The 22954-nt window shown below is 38.9% G+C and overlaps 2 protein-coding genes and 1 long non-coding RNA gene across 3 annotated transcripts in view; 1 reads left to right on the forward strand and 2 right to left on the reverse strand.

The window, feature by feature from the left end:
- ABITRAM (actin binding transcription modulator) overlaps positions 1 to 14003 on the forward strand; it is a 50758-nt gene extending 36755 nt beyond the window's left edge. The window contains exons 6-7 of the transcript XR_011807648.1: positions 11642 to 11805; positions 13865 to 14003. The gene's annotated coding sequence lies outside the window, so the exon portion shown is untranslated. The remainder of the gene's footprint in view (positions 1 to 11641; positions 11806 to 13864) is intronic.
- Positions 1 to 22954, reverse strand: part of CTNNAL1 (catenin alpha like 1) — a 56537-nt gene that overhangs the window by 33373 nt on the left and 210 nt on the right. Inside the window, exons 2-3 of the mRNA XM_038175727.2 lie at positions 6344 to 6533; positions 1286 to 1473 (exon numbers count right to left, since the gene is read on the reverse strand). Of these exons, the coding sequence (XP_038031655.1) occupies positions 1286 to 1473; positions 6344 to 6533 (378 nt within the window). The remainder of the gene's footprint in view (positions 1 to 1285; positions 1474 to 6343; positions 6534 to 22954) is intronic.
- On the reverse strand, positions 13036 to 22921 carry LOC140001900 (uncharacterized). The gene is made up of 3 exons (XR_011807649.1): positions 22620 to 22921; positions 15605 to 15792; positions 13036 to 14474 (listed from the first exon to the last, which is right to left on the reverse strand). It is a non-coding gene; the product is annotated as an uncharacterized lncRNA (long non-coding RNA).

Here is a 22954-nt window from a genome sequence, read left to right on the forward strand (position 1 = left end):
TACATGAATTGCTTTACAGGTTCCATAAACAGAAGCAGACGTTCTCAAACACATGTAATATGTGTAGAAAGGGGAATGCAGTGAAATCCAAAAGACCACAGAGACTACAGCAATCACAGTAAGACACACTTTGGAATATAAGACTTCATTTTATATATTGTAATATTTTCCAAATTAAAATCCATTTCTGTACCTATGGTTATTGTGCTCATAACACCATAACACTCAGACATTAATTGTCTGAATGGCTGCAAACAAAGAAGAAAAGCTCAAGAAAGGCAGCAGAAGTTGTCAAATGCACCACTCTGGTTTCTGCTGCAAGAGTAGACCATTTTGTTGAAATAAATATGATGAAACTAATGCCACCTTCTCCAACCACTGGGAGAAGAAAAGAGCACTAAGACAGCAAATCAGTGTTGTTAAGCCTCTGAGCCAGATTGAAGCAGGTAATACATGCAACATGGTTTCTAAATCTTGGGACTCAGTTAAGTGCTTTGAATCTAAAAGCTGCTTAAAAAAGAACAGCCTGTCTGGAAAGCAAACTGGGAGAAAGTAAGAGAGATATGAAGCATGAGGAGTCAAAAGAAGAAAGAGAGGCTCTGGATTACGAGTTGAAAATTAATGGGAGAAAGAAAAAAAAAAGTTTGAAAAATGAGAGCTTCAGAAGGCCTCTTTTTTTTTTTTTCTATTTTTATCTTAGTACATTTTGAGGGGGGAGATATTCTGAAGTCAAGTCAGTGCAGTACTTGAAATAGATTACACTTGAAGTTAAATGGCCTTCATGCACTATTTAAATCAACTAAGTTTCAAGCCATAAGCTAAACTGCACAAAAACCTTTTAATCTGTAAGGCTCACTGCACTAGCACATACTTTCATCAGCATTCCTCACAGCTTTTTGCCTTAGATACATGCTGAATGGTCTCCTTGTCTTGTTCCTGACAGTAGAAAGATCCTGTCTTTTAGTGGCTTTTATTGGCCTTTTTACTACAGCCACTCTTCCCACCTCACAAAAAACTTACACATTTCTTCTCCAGCATGCTAAGTCAATAGTGCAATATGGATCATATAAAATGTAGCAAGTCACTGAAAATTTTATTCCTCTTGACTTTATAGTCATTCCATTTCAGATATTTGGTAGGTGGACATAATGTAAGACATTCATTTTTACCTCTTTATTTTGTACTTCCCCTAGAGATACAACAAAAATACCACTTCGTGTAGCACCACTCTTTTGCATTGGCTGCGGGTATCAGGTAAATAAAACAAAAAAGAAGCTCCAAATACCTTGTTTCTGGAAGTTATTATTTGCTTAATAACAATTCTGTCTGCTAACACCAGCACTTTTGTGACTGAAGAAAGCAACAGCCTTGCAGCTTTTACCACTCCTGTTTTGTCTGTAAAGATTGTTATGTGGCTATCAGATTCCGGATGATCCAAGCTTGCTACATCCGTAAGTTGTGCAATTGTTTCACCTATAAGGAAAAATATAAACAGTTACCATTTCATACTAAGAAAAAAGACACCGGGGTATTCTTAACTTTTACTTTTGAGGTATTTCAGATCAACCCACAACTACTCTTCATTTCACTTCCTTTGGCTGACTGTTGGTGGCACCCTCTCCAAATCTAAACTTAGATGATTCAGTACTGCCTCTTACATCCATCTGTAAGCAACACTAATTTTCTTGCAGGAGTCTATTGATATTTAAGTGGAAGGTATTTTTCCAATTTTAATAGCAAAAATCAAATCAATATCAACTCTTGCAGCACCATCACACTGAAGGAGTAGGATACAGCAAGTAAAGAAACACAAATTCACCTCCATCTTCCAAATTCCAGCTAGTATTCCCATAATTTATGGATTTCATATTCCCATGGAAGCTTTCTGGCAATAGGTATAAAGAGATTCCAAAAAATAACATCCTAATTTATAGGACTGAAGCACAACAGTGAGGCTAGCACTTCTTATATAAAAGACCATCAAACTGCATTGTCAGAAACAAAAGAGAAAAACAACAATGAAGCACTGATTTATGGTCCATGAACATCTTTTAGTCAACTAGCATTTAATATAGTAACAGTTAAATAGGGTTATTTGACAACTTTTATTTTTAATGTGGTTAGGAAGTTCATGGTCCAGTGCAGTCAATGAATCTTCTTCTTGTCTGAGAAAAATCACAGGACCCTGACCTGTTAAATAATAGATAGTCCTAGATAATAGTCCAATACAGGAAAGGCACAGAGCAGTTTCCTTATTCCACAACTGCAGAAGGACTGCTGAGAGACCAAACACAAGCAAGCTCTGAAATAAGGCATACTTTTTATTAGCACCCAAGACAAAATGACCAAACCACAGCTAACCTGCAGATCATCTTTGAAGATTGTGTCTAGGACATTTGATTGAGTCCCCTAGGATGCATTTCCAAAACCACAACTGAGATAATTCACCTAATCATACAAGATGATAACTCCAAAAATCTGATAAAGCCAGGGCTCTCATATGAAGAACCTGAGGGTGCATTATTAATCTGGAAATGACACATATAAAATCCATGGAACAAGGAAGGCCTGACAGTCCTTCAAAACACAACTCCATGATTTATACTATTTACGCATAATTTTTCATAAGTGTCTGGTGATAGGACAAGGAACAATGGACAAGGAATAAAAGGCTTTAACAAATTTAAGAGTGCTCAAACACTGTAAGAGGTGTACAAGTGAAACTGCAGTGTCTCTATTCTTGAAGATACACATCCGTACCAACCTAAGTTATTTTGCGATTCTATGTATCCACTTTAAATTGCTGCTTGTCAGACTTTTTAGTTTATTCCTTCTCTGTACTAAAAGACAAGACAAAAGTAGGAGAGAGCTGTCGCTCCCATTTTACTCCATTTCTTCCTTTAGGGCTATGTAGTCAACTGGCAGAGAATACTGAAAATGTTATGACACTAACTCATTCTTGACATGTGTTTTTTCTTTTAAATTAACCAGTCTTTCCTTAGTTTGGGAAAAAAAAATATCACAGATGGGCATCTAAAAATGTGATTCTTTGAGTTACATTCCACTACTCTACTGTCACTGTAAACACTAACACAGTGCAAGAAAAATGTTAGGCAAAATCTGCTACATGACCCTTTGCAGTGTTTGATGATTCTTTTCCGAGTCAATCAAATTACAAGGTTTATTGCAAGGAAATAGTCATAACAAGTCTGAAACACTGTGGATCACTGATTATACCCTTCACAAGAGTCAGATACTACATCTGTCGTCCTTCAAAGCCTCTGCAGGGTGTGCAATTGATCTGAAGACTCACTACTTTTCTCAGCAATTCAGACTCTGAACGTTCTAAATCTTTTAGGCTTGAGATCTATTTTCTATGGCTAACAAAGCTTCCCTTTAATTTTTGAAGCCTCATTTAATTTATTGGCTTAAAAGAAAGTATAAACAGCTCCACAACATCCTGTTCTAATCACTGAGGACTTTCTGCTGCCCATGCCATATGAATATGGGACGTCAACGTTCAAAATCCAGCACACAGACATGAAAAATGTGTGCTTTAGCTGCACACGAATCTGCATTACATGAATTTTGTTTCTATTACAGTAAAAATGTTCAGAAGTGCAGAGCTAAGCTATTACTTCACATGTGACATCACAAACTTCACTCTGTTGCTATGCCTTACCACTTCATTAATGTACATATAATTTTACAACATAGAACATTTTCTTAAGTGATGGGAAGCTCATTCAGGTCAATTTCTTAATTTTTTGCTTCCTTTATGTGCATGCATGTGCAACTAGAAACATAGGAAACTTGGAGACCAGTATGATCTCAGTCAACAAGAAGCAGTTATGACTTACAGTGAGAATCCTCTAAAGGCTTCTTCTCCCACTTTTCCTTTCATTTTACCCTCGCAGAAATAAAACAAAAGAATTTCACACCTTCCCCACAGAACTCAATAACTGAGGCAAACGACAGCTTCCCGTGAGAAGAGCTGATGCATGGTTGGCTGAATTTGTTGTGGGAACTCCACTCCATATAGTTTATGCTTGTCATGCATACTGTAATGCGAAAATCCAATATTTAATGGTGACATCTCCAGTGTTGAAGAGTGGTTGACACAAAAGCAGAACAATAAGCTGGCAGTTTGGGCTTTTCAAACTAGTCACATTAGCTGACATCTCTCAGTGACAGACAATATTTCCATGCTGATTCTTTTATACAAGTCAATGTTCTTGGATATAATTTGCCAGGAGATTTTATTGGCTTGCTTGGGATCACCAGAGCTGTTCAAAATGTCACTTGGGCAACTGTGTTCTGAGACTGAATTCAGAGGACAGCTATCCTTAAAAATGTCTCTGCACAAACGGCTCTCTTGCCTTGTCCAACACTTAGCCGTCCACAGAGATAATACGAACACAAAAACAAATAACAAAACAAAAAATGGCATCAAACACATATGATATACTGCATTTTCCATGCAAGTCTTCAGTTAGATGTGAAATGCATGTACATAGGTCTGAGAGAATAACTGACCCATGCCAAGGTAAATCTAAGGCTTGACAGAAAAGTAAACAATCTATATCCTCCCTCTTCTATATTGAGGAAATAAAACTTAGAACATAGAGGAAGTATAACCATTTGGTGAGATAAAATAGGGCAGCCAGACTATTTTTAGATTCTGAGCTCCTCCTGGATACACTGATGGAGAGCAGGGGGAGAAGCACTTGGCCACAAAAGCACTGCCAAGTCAAGAAACAGAGATTCACACTACACTGGTCTTTTAGTAGCTGAGATTATCAATGGGAGCTTTTGGCTTGTCAGCATTTCACTTGGATCTCTGGAGAGAAAAGGCATGCTTTACATAACAAATGGAATGTTTTCAAATTAGGACATTTCTGTTTGCAGCCAAGCTTAGTGGAGCAGCCATGAATCTTCAGTCTGAAGTTTATCTAGAAGAGTTTTTCAAGTAACAAAAACAGTCCTTCATCACCAGCGTGCTTTGTCGCTACTCATTGATGAGGAGTTTTCAGAGGATTTCTTACATTACCATGCCTAATCTGTAAACTTTTTTTTTTTTCTTTTAAGCACAAAACTGGTATTAACTGCACACGCTGAGTGGAGTGTACTGAACATGCATCCCCAAAGTTTGAGGCCAGCACAGGATTTAACAACAAATACACCAGTTAGGATACCAACAGGCAAGTTCCTCAAGGCTTCTGCAGTTACTAAAAAGGTAACAAACAAACTAATAAGTAAACAAAAATAAATCAAACACCCACAAGTCCACTAACAGATCAGTTACAGTAATCCTTGTCTTAGAGTGGAGAATGGCTCCTTCCTGCAGACAAGGCATTAGTGTTGAAGGAAGGGTCATTTATTTGCCATCACATCTGGAAACTTAAGACAGACTTAATTATTCCTGTGGCTTCAGGGAGACAATCTGTCATGCCAGGAGGTACTTCTGCCTGCTTAAAAAGGAAGAACTTCAAGCAGAACTTCCCATTATCTGAAAGTATTTGAAAGAAAACAAACAAACCCCACACCCAAATACCACAAACAACAAAAGGAGCATTATTCAAGATCTGATCTTTTTGAAGGCTGCACTGCAGTTGTAAGAATATTCATTTATGAATAGTCACTAAAACATCATTCAAGGGACATATCCGGGAAGGCGGTTTCTAACATGACACTGACATTCTCTTACAGGATCAGAGGATGCAACCTACTGTTTGCCTAGAGAGGGCCTTCTGAAGGGAGAAGGGTGACAAAGTCAACTCAGTCAATTTTACATACTTCAAATTCAATCCATACACCCAGCAAGTCTGCAACAAAAACTGAGTCCAGCAAAAAGACAAGCATGGTATGATTTTCATTTTACTGAGGGAAGTCATAGGATAACTGATGTGAGTCATCTTATTGACTCTTGATGAAATATGGGTTGACACTGACCTTCATTCACACATTCACATTTAAAATGAAGTGATCTCAAATTACTTTATATACTCCACTGTTTTCGCTTGAGAGCAACTCTAAGCTTATTTTCTCAACGTTCTGCTCATTGTCTCTAGTAACATCTTATTATAAACAGCAGTCAGGTAATTCCTTGTGGCAAAAGATCAAAGCCAACATACAACCCCATCCACTGGATAAAAAAAATGACACAGTGGCTCATAAAATGACAGCATTTTAAGCAAGCGATAAAAATGAGTGACAGATCAGGCCTTGAATGAACCAGAGAGGTTTGAACAATTAAATAACACATAAAAGTTCTTACATTATTCCTGACACTAAAAACTGGCACATGCACAAAAGGTTACAAATTTCATGAGTAACTACATACCTGCTCTCCTTGCCTCGATGCAAGCAACACTCATTTCTTCTTTCAATTCATGGTTTTCGTTGGCTATAGCTTCACCCACTGTAACAAATCTTCCAACTGCCAGGTTAACTGCTTGGCCCACTCGCTGAATTGCTTGCAGAGTCTTGTCTGAACGCTTTGGTTTATCTTTATGATTAATAAGAGTAGTTATCTGTGAACAAGTAAGAGTTAACTTTTAGAACTGTACACAAAATGAGGTTTTGATATTATAGACAAGTTTTGAGCTGTTACTGAACTCAGTAACATACAACTTAGCATACTAATAAAATAAGCGTGGGGTCATGAGTTATCATTTAACTTCTTAGAGAAGAAAAAAAAAATTGAACATAAGTTTGCTCATCTGCTGTGATCTCAGCTTATCTCTGATCTGAAATGAATTGATTTTTTTTTCCTCCTACTCACAATATTAAAATAAACTGCCCTAGGTCTCAACAGGCTTTCACATTAAGGACAGACTAGAAGCTGAGGAGTCCAGCTGTAGGCATATCAACACTGTTTGGGGTTTACCAGTATTGGAAATCCTATAAAGTATTTGTGCTGCCAGGTGAGTAAACACACTCATCTACTAGGATTTAGGATCTTTGGCTCCTTTAACTGAAATAAGCCTTTCTAAAAGATGTTTTATCCAATTCAATAAGGCAGGCTTTAAGAAAGAACAAGCAGTAACACAGTCTTTACACAAAAAGAAAGACCATTTACCTTTTAGAAACCATCTGAAGCATCCTATTCTGGCCTATCCAAAAATCCTAAGCTCCTAAACCAGAATAAAAGCCATTATTGTTGCCAAAAAAGTTAGTCCTGCTTATCCTTGCTTCATCCCTTCCCCTCCCTTCCCCCCATTTTTGCAATGAATTTATTTGATGTGGGTTAAAATTGAGCTGTGGAGGTGGTGATGTTTATTAGTTTAGTTTTATTCATAATCTGTTGCCCATAATCAGTATTTGGCAGCAAAAGAGAAAACGTACAGACCAGAGGTGCTTCTTTCAGTAGCAGTGCAGATTAAAATGCACTGCAGTACTAGCCACATCCTTGGAAGCTTAAAGAAGTCTACTAAGAGAATCACAGAATTACATGAATTAAGTGCTTAAACACCTCGGCTGTATCAGCTTGATCACAGATGTCTGTTCCTCAGAAAAATATGAATCACGATTCATTCATACATTCTCCTAGAAGCTGTATCCGTAATGCTCACATCACATCCAAGGAAAGAGCAGGAAGCAGCATAAGAACTGTTCTGCTTTGTAATTTGATCAATGCCCAAGACTTTTGTGTTCTCCTTTCTCCATCTTGTTCCCAAGCCAGAAGCTCCAAAGGAATGGCACTTTCTACAGTTCATACAACAAATTTGCCCCTATAAGAGACCCACACCACAGTTCACCAACCTCCATTCCCAAAGCCCAAAAACCCTTGATGTCTCTCCAGCATAAAGACCAGTTTAGGATGAAAACAGTCCTATTAAAGAGTATCCAAGCATATACGTCAACACTTCCAAGTTCATTCTAGAGATGGAATGATATTTCCCAAATGGATACCGCTTCCAATTACCATCACTTCCATGGAAATTCAGATGCATGTCAAACAGATGTTAAAAACACCTGCAATGTGCAGCTCTCCAAATTCCAGCATTGTGGGTGCTTTGGGTACCCCAAATACCAAACACCTGCAGCTAACCTAACAAGCCCAGCTGGCTAACTCCTGACTAACCATGTCGTAAATGTCGTAAGAGCATCAGCCCAAATGCTGCAAAAAGAAAAGCAATTTGACAGAGGGGCACAACTTTCTTTCCTCAACTGATATTAAAGCAAACAGGAACCCAATGTTATGCAAACAAAGGACTAATACAAACCCGTTGAGTTACTGACTTGTCGAAAGTATATAGAATAACAAATAGAATATAAGTTGGATGCACGTCCTGGCTGTGAGTTTGCCTCCCACATTATATTATAATAGCAGAAGTTTAAACATGCTCAGCGTAACCCTGAAAAAATGCATACAGAACTAACACTGCAGAATGAAAGGAATCCCACGGTCTGTTACAAATCATCGAGGGCATTTTAATCCCATATGCTACTGTAAAGGTACACAAATGACAAAAATCGCTAAGACGTCAGTTACGTTAATTTGCTTTCATGAAGTGCTACAAAACATTTTTAGAAACACTTTCATCTGAGATATGGGTGAACTTCACGATTCTACCACTTTAGCACTCTCTTTATAGGGGTCTTCAGGATTGCACGATTTCAGAAAGAGACACCTCCTATTCCCCACCACATAAGGTGAAGCAAGAAGCAGCAACTGTTTTGGCAGGTGCCACCGCCAATGTCATCTAGTCTGTAACACCCACTGAAGGAGTTTCTAAATGCAGATTAAGTTTAGGTTGGACACCTATGGTTACACATGGCAGATGATGCTTTGCAAATATTTCCTGGAATAATGAAGTCCCAACTGGGTAATATAATTTCTTTGGGACTAGCTACATTAAGGCCACTAGAGGAACTATTTCAACATTAGAAAAGAAGGAAGCTAATTGACCAACAGAAGTTGGTCAAGAAGTTTGAAACATACCAAGACATAAACAGCTTCACACCTATTCAAGTGTGATCAACATCATAACATTAGATGTGGCACATGAAGCCTGTGCTGATACAGTAAATTTTGTGTAGGATGCTTGTTATTTAAAAAAAAAAAAAAAAAAAAAAAGTAAAGTAGCAAGCAGCTCCTGAAATAGGAGTAGGTAATTCCTAATAAAAGAACAAGGTAGAGAAATGCATGAAAAGGCTCTTTGGTTCTAGAATCCCATGGGAATGGTGTCAAGCTGAGGCAGGGGAGGTTCAGGCTGGGTATCAGGAAAAGGTTCTTCATTGAGAGGGTTGTCATGCACTGGAACAGACTCCCCAGGAGCGTAGTCATGACACCAAGCCTATTGGAGCTTAAAAGTCTTTGGACTGTGCTCTCAGTCGTACATGTATGGTCTGAATTTTTGTGTAGACCCATGTGGTGCCAGGAGTTGGACTCGATGATCCTTATGGGTCCCTTCCAACTCGGGATATTCTATGATTCTATGACTCTAGTGTTTATGGATGTTTTAGATTATAAAAAATTACTTTTTCCCTCTATAGGGCTGTGACTCACAGCCTATCCAGTGGCAATCAGACCAGAACCATTACTGCTGTGTTTCTTTCTTGTTTTTTATTTTTAAATAAAATCCCCTATGACTCCAAGAACATTACCTAAGCTCTGCTTTAAGCTTAAGACCTCCTAGATATTTAACTTGCTGCATACTGATCACGCATCACCCAGTCACTAACACTTGTGGTGTTTGGGCAGGAGTTAAGAACTGAAGAGATTACCTGCAAGCCTCTTTGAACAACAGCAATACACTACATGCTGTTTACCTAAGAATTTACCAGTCAGGTGCTAGAAAGGAAGCAGTCCTTCTGATAATACTTATATTCTGTTGAATAAGGACTCATAATTTATCCATGGCATGCTTGGATGAGACTTAGATGATCAGCTGAAGGATTGTGTTGTCAGTTACAATCTTCAGTCACTTGTTATGAGCAGCCCCCGGAAAACTGTCTTCCCACAACTTTATTGAAACTAACATACAGTCATAATAGATCAAGATGTACTTGATATTTAAGGAAACAAGTTCAACGGTGGCACTTTTCAGGCAGCTGTTTTCAAAGCTTTTGGAGAGCCTTCAGATAGTGATATTTAAGTTGTTCTATGCTTCATGCACAGGAAGCATCATGACAGCATGCTTAGCTAAAAATATTCTGATGTCTATTTATTATCAGTGTAATTAAGTCTTGCATGACAGAATAAAGTGATACTTAAGAGATTGGGTTTCAGGAAGTATTTATAGGCTACTATATATAACACCAGCGGAAATGTAGCTATTTCACAGCCACTCCCACAAACAGAAGTTAAATCGGGAAATCAAGTTGGAAGGTACCCTACACACCTCCTTACACACAGCATATGTAGGATGATTTAGACTCGCGTGAGTAATATTTGTTATTGCCTCACACTACTCAGTTTTCCTGCTAGAGCAAATATTTAAGGTGTTTTCTCTATGCAGTGGGGATTAGCTAATGCCTCATAGCATCCTTAGAGTAACAGTTCCTCTTACATTCTGTGTATTTTCACATCTGTATCTTCCATTAAGTTCACATAGGTTAGAAATCTGTTTTCAACAGAAGTGTAATAGCAACAATGGGTCAAGAATTTTTTACTGCAAAAATTTTTGCAATAGCAAAATGGTCAGCCACACACATCGCTCTAACACCCACATCTGCTACAGAATGCAACCTCACTTGAGAGTGCACCAAAGCAGCAGCTGGCATTTGACATTCAGCCCATCCAGGCTACCAGCAAAACTGCCAGGAAGGCTTCTGTCACAAAGGACAACCATTAGGGAACTCAAGAAGTTGAGTTCAGGGGACTACCTGCTTATTCACCCTAAAAATCAAAAGTGTTAAAATTAAATGCATGTCCAGGCATTACTGAAAGCCTTACTAACCATTTTAAGCACTTGTGTGTGTATATATATATATATATATATATATATATAAAAAGAAGTCTAGCTAACATGCACCTTTTTTATTATTTATTTAAGAATTGGAAGGCCTTATCTTTCTTCTCAGTTTTTCTTTGCAGGAATTTATCTTCGAAAGTTTTCAGAGGCTGGAAAAGATTAACCAAATATAAAATTTTGTATGCAATTAGAAAGCATCCAAAGGAGGGGCTACAAAGATGGTGAAGGGTCTAGAGTGCAAGATGTATGAGGAACAGTTGAGGTCCCTTGGTTTATTCAGCCCAGAGCAGGCTGAGGGGAGGCCTCATGGCGGCCTGCAGCTCCCTCACGAGGGGAGCGGAGGGGCAGGTGCTGAGCTCTGCTCTCTGGGGACAGCGACAGGACCCGAGGGAACAGCATGGAGCTGGGACAGGGGAGGGTCAGGCTGGGGGTTAAGGGAAGGTTCTTCACTCAGAGGGTGATTGGGCACTGGGACATGCTCCCCAGGGCAGTGGTCACAGCACCAAGCTGCCAGAGTTCAAGAAACATTTGGACAACGCTCTCAGACATTGGGTTTAGTTTTTGGGTGATTCTGTGTGGACCTAGGATCTGGAAGCAGTGATCCTTGTGTGGGTCCCTTCTGACTCGGAATATTCTGTGATCCTATGAAACACAACTGCATTAACTTCTAGTGCGCTAATTAACTGTATACACCCATATTCTATTTATCCTGAAAACAGTATTTGAGACCACTGCCTCTGCTTTATGAACACTTGAAACAGAAGTTTCTTCCGCACATTACTGAGGGGCAACCAACATCGCCTTGCAGAAGTTGCACAGAGCTCAACACATGATTCAGGACCTCAAGTCACAGCTTCTGTAAGAAGACAGCTTCCAAGAAGTGGTACGATCCCACTACCTGTATTTATGTATTTTCCTCATACTGCCTGCAGGCAGTATGCAAAGGGCAGTAAAAATATGCTGCATGTCCAAGACTGCTGAGTTCTGTTAAACTTGTAGTACTGGGACTGTTGCAGTCACATCTTTACCTGAAGGCTTTCCAAAAGCACCTTCTCACTGCTTTGGTACACGCCTTTCATAAAAGCCTTCAGGGAAGCTAATGAATTAAACCACTTTAACAACCTAAGCTGGTTCACTTATCTACAGGGAAATGCTTGGAGCAGCCTCTGGCAGTCTTTCACACCTAGTGCCTAACAAGCTGATAAGCTACCTCTGGAGAGGAAGAAGGAAAAACAAAGAGCAGGCAGTGACAAGCAAAAACTGACAAGCAACAAAAGAGCCCTCCCAACTCAGATTATTGATCTACCTAACCGATTACCTCCAACGAGGGCTAAGCAAGGGTGCCTAGAAGGAAGAAAAAAAAAAAAAAGAGAAAAAGAGGTAAATGAGGTACTAGCTAATTACGCTCATATCCAGAGTTTTGGTTAACTGCAAATCATACTTTTAATTAAAAATGTTTGTGTACATCTCATGCATAACAGCTTCAACACACAGAAAACATCATTTGGAAGGGGTCGGAACAGCCCTCTTCAGCTCTTTCAGATCTGGGCTTCAAAACCTCCTTCAGACCTCTCTTTGTAAAGTTTGCCAAGAAAGGCAAGAGTACACAACTTCTCATTTGAATACACACCTCGGATTATTAGCATCATTACTATTCACTTGTTACACATTCTTGGAATTGTTTAGAGAACAAAAGAAAGGACTGAATTCATAGCATGGCCGTACTATAGCAGTGAATGCCCTTTCTTTGTGCCGAACTCATTTCTAGAAATCCAAGGGTCCTATAAACTTCAAGATCTAAAACAAACGCCAACAAAATGATTATCCAAAAAGTGAAGACACAGATGACCTTGTTCAATTGACTTTTATGACACTAATTTATTTCCTCCAGCCTGGATTTTTTTTTTTGGAAGGGGGTAAGGGGTATTTGGATTTTCCCTCCCCCTGCCAGAGTAATGAAAACTCAAGTTTTTTTTTTTTTTTTTTTTTTTTTTTTTTTTTTTTTTTTTTTTTTTGCAGTGTGATTAAGTTATTTTGAACTTTTTTTTTTTTGGAAGTTACAGGAGCTCTAGAGAAAGAATAAACACAACTCGCACTACTATAAGACATTATGTGGAATTTATAATACTTTAATAGTACTACTAAAATGACAGTTATAAAGGAGAAATACACTTGCTTTTTTAACATTCATTTTGCAGACTCCTTTAAAGATCAGGGAACACCAGTGATCCACAGATACGAGGCAGAAAAGTAAAGCAAAACTGATGTGCACTCCTGCTGTTCCCCAACCACCTCCCTCCCCCCAGAACAGCAGCAGCAAAGAATCCCTGAAGAATGTTCAGCAATGCTTGACCACTGATCAAACAAAGCTAACTTTTTCACTCTTACGTGCCTTAAAAGTCAGAGGACTGCCTTATCTTCCCCCGACAAAAAGTGTTTTCAGAATTTCTATAGAAATGAGTGACAGTGGCAAAGATCTTCATTTTCAAACAATCCAAGTTCCAGTTTCCTTCTGTTTTTGAAAAGATGCATAGAAGTTTACACACTGAAATTTGCACTTTTGAGCAACTTGACACTTACAAGTTAGCAAAAAAAATTGAAAATCCAATTTAACCTCTTCAGATTATATATGTGCATCAAGTACATTGATCACAGAATAAGTTTACCTATCCTGAAACACATCCAAGGATAAAACAGACTTTAATGCCCTTTTCCTTTGTAAACTGGCCTTCTAACAAGCACCATCTTGAAGTTTTGCTGAAGTGCACAACTGCCTCATTAGAAAAGTGAACTTGAACTAACAAACAATTGGTCTTAGGGGTGTGCAAGCCAGCAAAAGTGCATTTTCCTCCCCTCCTGTTGTTCAATATCTTCTAACCTAAATGGGTAGATTCCATAAACAAAACTATTACCTTTTTTTTTTTTCTCCGTTTTGCACCTAGAAATCCTGGGCACGAGCAAGTCTAAGAAAACAAAACCAACTCAGATGGAAGCTCGTTGTTTAAAGCGTACTTTCAGATGTGGTCAAAACAGATGCAGACATGCTTTCAGCACCAGAGAGATGCAAGTCTCAAAAAGAAATCAATTTACTAATACTATCAGGTAAACCTAAAACCAGAGACTGAATGTCAAATAATTATTTAATTGTTGTGGTTTTCCTGTCAAACTTTAACTTGCCTTTGTCAGCGTACTTAAACTTCTATTGCTTGTGCAAACAATGCCCAAGACAACTTGGAACTTCTCATTTAGAAAAAGTCACTGTTGTGGAACTAAAAATTCAGGTACTGTAATGTTGGATGTAGCAGGAACAACATCGATACTGCCTGAAGTGAGACCTCTTTCATTTCAAGTTGGGACTGGCTCTTGTAGATGTGGAAAAAGTTGTCAGCCCCATAGGCAGCTTCACTGGTATGAATACCAGCCATTCACTGCGGGCTGCAGACAGGATGGTTCTTCGGGCCTTTCTTAGAGAAAGTTTCTTTAGCAGCTTTTGGCATACCACTTCAATTCAGAGAAACACCTGGCATTTCTTCTTGAAAAGCACATACTTGCCTAGGGATTAACAGAGAAGTACAGTGTACACTGGAAAATGCTTTGCATATACAACTATTATCCACTTAGAGGAACATAAAAAAAAAAAATATAATACCAACAACAAAACAGAACTTGCATATAATTCAGGAACCATTACGTGAAGGGCAACAAAAATTCATTCAGTTGTGAAATTTAAGAAAATTTAAATGCAACTCCAAAACTCAGTAACAAACTTTGAGAATAAAAGGAAACATTCTATACACCGGTTAACTTCTATGTTTAATTATGTGTAATTTTGGACAATATTTCCTTTCTAAACAATTTTGACACCTGTGCTTTGAATAAAACCCCCCACACTTATGTCATTATTTTTCTAGAACTCATTTTTAACTTCATTCTTATTTTAAAATATGTAATAATTTATATGTTTAAAGTGTTTTATGTGTTTATAAGTGATTCTGCTTAATACAAAAAATTCAATACAAAAGTCTCCTAGAACAAAGGCAACTGTGTAATACTTTATTTTTCTGTATACCTCTGAAAGAACTGTAGTATTTGCTCATAAATGGTGTTTGATTATTCATTTTATGTATAAAACAAAGAAATCATCCCATTCACTGTTTAGAGCAAATTAACAGTTACAGTTGGGTCCAGACTCTGCATTACTACTCAGTTACCCCACTAGCTTTAAGCAAGGCTATTGATGGAATACAGTACAACTCAGTGAGTAGAAATGATTGTTTAAGGCTCTGGCTAGTAAGGGTTATGTTTTGCCAATTAATTCATAAACAGAAAGTAATCCATGCTAAAAGAAATAGGCTCATGTTACCATGCAGCAATTTTATTAAACTATAATCAGAGTTGTTTGCAATCATTAATTCGTAATTCATCCTTTGGGGATTTCCGTACCTAATCTGTCTAAAACCATCTGTTAACAATGCTGAATAGCAAGAAAGCTGCTCTCATTCTTTTTGTGCAGGATCATTGTGAGTCAGTTTTGATTTAAAATTCATTCTGCTGGAGAACTCCAAAAAAAAAATTGTTTAATCTATAGGAAAGCCATTAATCTGATCTCAGAAGTGTAAGAGAGAAGCTTCCACTGAAAAAGAGCAGTTGATTTTCAGCTATGTCAGTATGAAGAACCTTACTTCAGCTGCTTGAAGTGCTGCTCTTACTCAGTTGTACCAGAGCTTAAGGTACTGAAGGTCATACCAGAGGTATCAAGTTTAACTCAAAGCCAGTTTCACCATTCAAGGGTTCATGGGATGGAACGAAAATCAGATTTTTTTCCATGGCTGTATTGTTGTTGTTGTAAGTGTTCAAATGTAATTGTTTCCTGTAAAGTAGATTATCATTAGCGATACTAGTTATCACCAGCAATTAGCATAATATAAAAAAGAACATTCTGGACAGGTAAACAAAATTATAATGTATTCCTGTGATCCCCAGCATAGCTTAACCACCACAACCGTAACTGACCAGCTATGTCCCTTTCACTGTTTCCTAATAACCTAGCTTCAATCACTAAACAGCTGTCAATTAAAACTAGCCTCTGTAAAGAGAAACCTGCAACTACATCAGCCCAGAGACGCAATTGCGTGTGGACTGTGACTGAAGGAATCACAGGATCTAAAGTCAGATGACAAACTCGTATGTTTAACTTTCCTACAGAAATCCCACACAAAGAAGCAGACTCCTTAAGGGGCATAGGGTACCTCATGTAGACTGAGGAACAGCAGAACTGCTGCAAGCTTTGTTGTTTGCATAAAGTAGAAGAGTTGTAACACAGAATACACACAAACTTAATCCACAACACCTGTGGAGCCAAAGGGAAGAGTCAATGAGTTAGTCACTAATTGAAACTAATGAGGTACAACCCTGTAAACAAGCAGCATACCACATGCTTCCAGACTCAGCAGCAGAGTTAACACGTACGACTTCTTCCACGGCACAGTTTCTCTGCAGCGCTAAGACAGGAGGTTTTCTTCACTCGGTACAAGTTACAACGCAAGCCTCTACACAGCAATTCATAATTTCATTAGACTTGGCACTACTGTTAAGTACAGTCCCTACCAAATTAATTTACACAGAAGAAAATCCTGGAAAAATGGAGAAGCAGCTGCTCAAAGCTAGCAAGTTAGTGGAAATTTTAAAGTACTGAAGGAGAAAGACTAATACATAAGAAGCATTTAAGAAGAGGAACACTGTTTTCTTTCCTCAAATACACTGAAGAAAGCAGTGGGTTTAAGACAAATATGGATTACCCTACTTTTTTCCCAAAAGGAAATTTCCAAAGAGTGCCGTGAGGAACAAATCCCAGGCCTTGGCACCATCTTGGAACAAGATCAGCCAGCAACATAAAAAACCTTTAGAACACTGCAGGTGGCCTAGAGGTACCAAAAATGCCTGGTGAAACAAGACAGGCACAGGACTTGCTGGAACAAATCTTAGTGCATCTGCTACATGAGAAATGCAAATACGTTGAAATGGGTAAGAGCTTGGACTGAATACTGAAGTTCAGGAATGAGTACACATTCTTAAGTTTAAGACTGTTGTCCAGAGAATGTATAAGACATGAATGTATGAAAGATGCTTCAACTGTCTCTAAATGAAGAAGAGATAATTATTTGGTTTGCAAAAAGCTCAGACATAGGTCTGTAAATGAGCCTGTAGTTCAATGGTACAGTTACAGGACATACACAAGACTAACGCATGATGCAGATGAAAAGCAAGAAAAACTTTTCCAGTTTTTGCAGGCTTCTAAGAATAAAAAGCTAGCAATAGCAAGTTGAAAGTCTGAGTGCTCTTAAGATATAACTCTGTTTTAAAGTTGTCAGTGAAAGCCCATTAAAGCAAATCCATGACTGAATAATCTCCAAGATGACCAGTTTCACAGCTGTCAAATTTAGAAGAAACAAACACTTGTAGGAAGATATTATATGTATCTTTTCACCTACATGATGCAACAATCTTTCACAGATGCTTTGGCCAGTGTTGGCGCCATACATGCATACATTTGCAGAACTGTCATGAAACTCCTTAAATAAATCCAGAAAAAAAAATGTCCCTCATTAAAGATGCATACTAACATCCATATCCACAAGCATTATGGATCTACCTGAAGGTGAGCTGCTGTTCCAAGTTTTGCAGCTACTGCTGCAACAGGAACAACCTAGCAGTTTCCAGGCACTTGAGGATTTTTAAGCCAATGAGACCACAAAACCGCTTTCTCAAACACAGTGTTAGTCCACAGATAGCATTCAAAGTGTCATGGAACGGCAGCATACTGAACTCAACATCTACAGTTTAACATAGCTCTGTTAGAAGTCTTCAATAGACTGTGTTTATTTGCATGAAGTTAAGACCAGTTCCACTAAAAGTAACTTACCAGCTCCTGCCATCCATCTCTTCAGGCAGATAAGCCTGATAAACTTGGTTACTTCCTCAACACAGCTTTGCCCCACCCTTTGACAGAAGATAAGGACAGAGTGGAGCAGCTACTCATACTTGTGCTCAGCTACAACAGAAAGTGAAGAAATCCTTACACCAGAATGCATCTTCGTGATCTGCTCAGAGAACCTCTGTGGAATCAAAGTGATGGTAGAAGAGGCCATGAAAATATTAGATACAATGAACTGGTACAACTTGCCAACATTGCATTTCATTCACTAATTCAAGGAACTCAAAGATGCTGCAGATGATACCAACTTTGTCACGCCACTTACAACTAGATGGATAGTTGAGGTATGGATGTTGCCTGACACATTGACACAGAAAATGAGGAAGAACAGAAGTAGCGGACACCTGAATAAATATGATGTGCTAGGAAAAACTCATGGTGTTTGTTAAGGGAAATCCTGCCTCGCAAAACAACCAGAGCTCTCTGTAGAGATCAGGGATTTTATGGATAGGGACGGACTCTGCTGAAAGAGAACTAGGAATCGTTTGGTATGAACAAGTTCATACCAAAAGTTTCAGAGAAAACCAAGAGAGTCTTTGAACAAAAGATCCTCTGCACGAATATTTAACTAATTAAGAGACAGAATGAGAAGAAGGAAGATGGAATAGGAAGGTAGAAAGTAAATGATTGCTTATTGTAATAGAGGGAGAACACTGATGGAGTTTCACAGAAACCTGTGCCGGGACAGGGCTTATTCTGTGTTATCACAGGGAGGGGAGATAAGCTGGTAATAAAACAATTCACAGTTCACATCCTTGCTGAACAAGCTAGCCCATCATCCCAACTTCCAGATCATTAGTAAAAACATTAAAGCTTAAGAACAAAACAAAAATGTCAAATGGGCCCTATAACAGTACATGTTGGATGCCACTGGTAACAGACTGCCAGCTTTTTTTTTTTTTTTTTTTTTTTTAAAAACACTCCAACCAAGTTTGACCTACTCTATCACATTACCTTTTCAGTATATAGTTCATTGATTTATTTGCAAGGGTATTAGAATGATAAGGATTCTGCTGACATCAGATATACACTCAGCAGCTGTTCTTATGAATTATTAGGAAAGAAACAGAGACCACTATGTTTCAGTTTATCGACTTCATCCACATGGTAATACTGTGTGAGTTCTACTTCCTGCTCTCCACCTTGACCATGGACAACAAAAGATATAGCAGAAACTTAAAAAAAAAAAAAAAAAAAAAGCCGAAGAAGTATGATTAAGTATTAAACACATGTAAGGAACAGTTTACACAAGGAATATCTCCAAGTAACTTTAGACTAACCTTTAAAAATGTAATTGAAAGTGGGATGACAGAAATTTAGGAAAACTGAAGAAAATTGATAAAGCGGGCAATGTCTCTTCCAATGAGGAAGCAGAGAGCAAATAAATATAGGTGGTAGGAACAAGATCCAAAAGGAGAAGAAAAGTGGTTCATCATACAACAGGTACTTGACAGTTCTAAACTCCTATCCTTAGGTTGCTGCAAATACTAGAGGTTTACGTGGGCCCAAGAAAATACTGGGCAAGACCACAAAAGAGAAATCTACTGATGATCCTAAAAAACACAGAAGCTACGTACAGTTTGAGAAGTCCTTACTAACTGGGAAAACATCCAAAGACATAATCACATTTGCTTGCCCTGTTCTCAAACTCCCCTATGCATCTGACAGGGACAACAAGATAAAGAAAAGATCACTGATTCTATGCTGACCTATAGCTTGATTCAGTGTGGTCATTTCAAAGTCATGCCTTCAATCTGAAAACTACATCAGTGAGCTTTTCACATACATGGGAAAGCATCAGTTGTTGGTTCTTCCTGGGGCTCTAACACATAATTCCAGATACTTCTGGAAAAAACAGGACTCTGGCAGAACACTATGTACATTATATAATATTTACTGAAATGGGAACTATTTTAGCTTGCTTCAGAGAAACAATGCCATAATAAAGAACAGGCTTGTTTTTCTCATTCTCAAGGCACATACCACTAATTTATTCAGAATCCAAGACTGACAGGAACAGAAGTCAGCAACATGGACTTGTTGTTGTTGATGTTTTGTTTGTTTGTTTCTTAAGTTATTTAGGCATTGAATGTATTGGTCAAACAAATTCCAAAACCTCTAGTGGTAATTTCCGTAACTATGAAGTTGGAAAAACATGTTCAGTAACATGGGGGCACACGAACATTTTCCAAAGTGCCTGTAACAAATGGGCTTTCTGAATATTGTGTAGCTATCTGTGATTCCAGAGACCTACGCACAGGCAGATAGGTTACCTTCAACTCCGAAAAGTGACTTTCTTCTTTCAGGAATGCAGGCAGAGCTCAAAGTTTCATCTCTGAACTTTTTCAAGTGCCTTACCATGAAGGCTTACAGAAGGCTGCCTTTTATCAGAATGCCTCCCTGGAACAGATCCACCCAGACAGGCTCCTCTCCAGCTGTGAAGATACCTGATAACCGCTAGACAAGCGAGCAGGTACATAACGGCAGCTGAGGAAGTCACTGGTGGAGCCACATCCTGGAAAGTGCTTTTTCCCTCGTCTTTGCCTTTCCTCAACTGTTTAAATGACTTGTTATTAAGTGAGTCAGCGCAGACCATGTTAAACACCCTTCCTGACTTGTGTTGCCAAAAACTTTCCATAAAAAAAAAAAAAAAACCTTAACATAATTAAACTGGAAATGGTAGCAGCAGTGAAGAGCGAAGGAGATGTAAATGGCAGTGTTCATGTGAAACACAGAATTAAAGGCACCTACCCAGAGTAAGAGTTTTTGTTTTTGTTTTTTTAAACCCATAAAACCGTATTTTCTGAGCTGCATGCCAAATAGTTTGCACAATACTGTAGAATAATTCTCTCCACACTACAGCTAAGTGGATAGCTAAAAAGAAGTGTTAGCAAATATGCTTAATACTGTGGCTTAAGTCTGCAGTTTTCTTTTGTCAGTTGTGGCACAATCAAAAAAGGGAAGCATGAAGCTATGAATAGATCTACATAAAATGAAGATCTGGTTCAACAATGTAAATACTAAATTAAAAAAAAAAATTACTAATAAACATACCCAGTAGTGATGTAGTGATTCTAAGGGCAGTTTCCCCTACCAGGAAACAAGAATCTCTTACCGCTGCTGGTAGTAAATATACTCTGATACCAAATAGTCTATAAGTAAAGCAAGCTAGAAAGTGCAATTTTTTCTTTAATTGCAAAGTAGAAACAAGTGAATGAACATACATTTGCAGTATTGCATGAATTAAAAACAATCAATGCAGCTTTTTTCAGTTTGCTTAAAAAAAAAAAAAAAAAAAAAAAGGAAAAGATTTAGCTAAACAAGGGAGGTTGAAAGGCAGTTTCTTAGAACAGCCTGTAATTTCTTCTTTGCTCAAAAGCAGTAGTGAAAAGCAGTAGCAACATTCTGACTACTTTTTTTTCCAGTGGTAAACAAGTGTCACATGGCACTTCCCAGCTTTTTACCAAATGGTCAACTATGAAGTTAACTTCACAGCAAGAACAAAAGTTCCCTTTGCAACTGTACTTCGTACAAGCACACGCAAAAGAAGTCCTGCAGTTACTGTGGATACACAGCTTATGAAGAACATAAGAAACACATTTTAAGAGATCGAGTAACCTACAAACATTATTTCTGCAAAAATATTCAAAGAAAGCAAGCTAGTGAGATCCCTACTTTAAAAAAATCTCCATATCTCTACTTAGAAATCTCCATGAAACAGTGAAGGAGGAGCAGGTAAACCTGTACAGTCAGTAAGTAGGGCATTCTATCCGGCAAGTTTAGTGAACTGCTGCTGACACCATCAGCAAACAGAGCTCAGCACTCACACTTCAAGGGAACAAGCTTGTTTGAAGTTTGGAGCACTTTAGCAGGAAAAGAGTAAGCTCCGAGCATTCAGAAACACTCAGACACTTTATACGGCACGTAGTGGAAGTGAAAGATTCACTTCTGGAAAATGCAGTCATGGGTTTTGTGGTCATTAACAAAATCATACATGGCATATTCCACGTGCAGGGAATCCACAGAGGAACAAGACAGCCTTTCTCAAGTTGTATTGCTGGAAAACAAGGATGCAGAAGTCTGTTAACAGTAAGAATTTAATGTAAGCAATTAAGTCCATCCAGCCTTTGCAATTGGAAAGGTTTTTGTTTGCTCCTAAGCTTCCTGAAAGGGGTCACCTTATTTTACCTCTCTCCATTGTTTCAGGGGTAGAAAGCTGACTGAGCTCTGTCATTAATTTCACTTTGCCTTGGAACAAGGGACTGAATCCCTGAGATGGGGTTCTCTGAACTGACTGGGATTTCTCTGGAGGAAGGCGAATTACCACGGCAAGTGCAAAACCCCAAAAGCCCATCACAAGCCTCTCCTGCAGCCCTGCTGCACGAACACAGGACAAGGCTTATGCCAGTTTGTTTCCAGCCAGCCAGGACAGGAGGAAGACAACTCGGCATCACCAGGACCGGCGCTTTTTGGGTCGCTGCTACGCATCCTTTAAGGGTTCTGTGCAGATTGCATAGACAGGTTTCGACTCACTTTTTACCATCAGCTTTCACAAACGCTACAAAGTAAACACTGCATGTTAATTTCACTCATTGTTTTCCGAGGCAGAGCGGTTGTACCGGGCACCTCAAACTCCAGCTTTGCAAGCAGAGAGCAAGAAGAACAAACAAACAAACAGACCCCGCTTCCACACAACCACCCACCAGACCGCCGAAAAGCCAAACTTTTCCCTTTTCAACCTCGCTCAGGGCAGCGTGGGACCCTCTGCGAGGCCCCTGAGGCTGCTTTTAGATATCATTTAACTTTTAAAATCCACTTATTTCCTTGGGGGGCAGGCGAGCCCCCCGCATCCCACAGCCCCATCCCGGGGCTCCAACCGCCCCCCGGCGGCCGTTACGCAACGGCCCCGCGACCTTGCGGGGTAACTTCGGCGCCCCCGAGTTTCCATTTTAATTTAATTTTATTTCTCCCCCTTTCCCGGGTGGCAGAAGCATCCCCTCGGACACACGGGCAGCCCGCAGCGAGCGGGGGGCTCTAC

The sequence above is a fragment of the Anas platyrhynchos genome, chromosome 2 (assembly GCF_047663525.1).
Source record: "Anas platyrhynchos isolate ZD024472 breed Pekin duck chromosome 2, IASCAAS_PekinDuck_T2T, whole genome shotgun sequence".
NCBI classification, from domain to species: domain Eukaryota; kingdom Metazoa; phylum Chordata; class Aves; order Anseriformes; family Anatidae; genus Anas; species Anas platyrhynchos.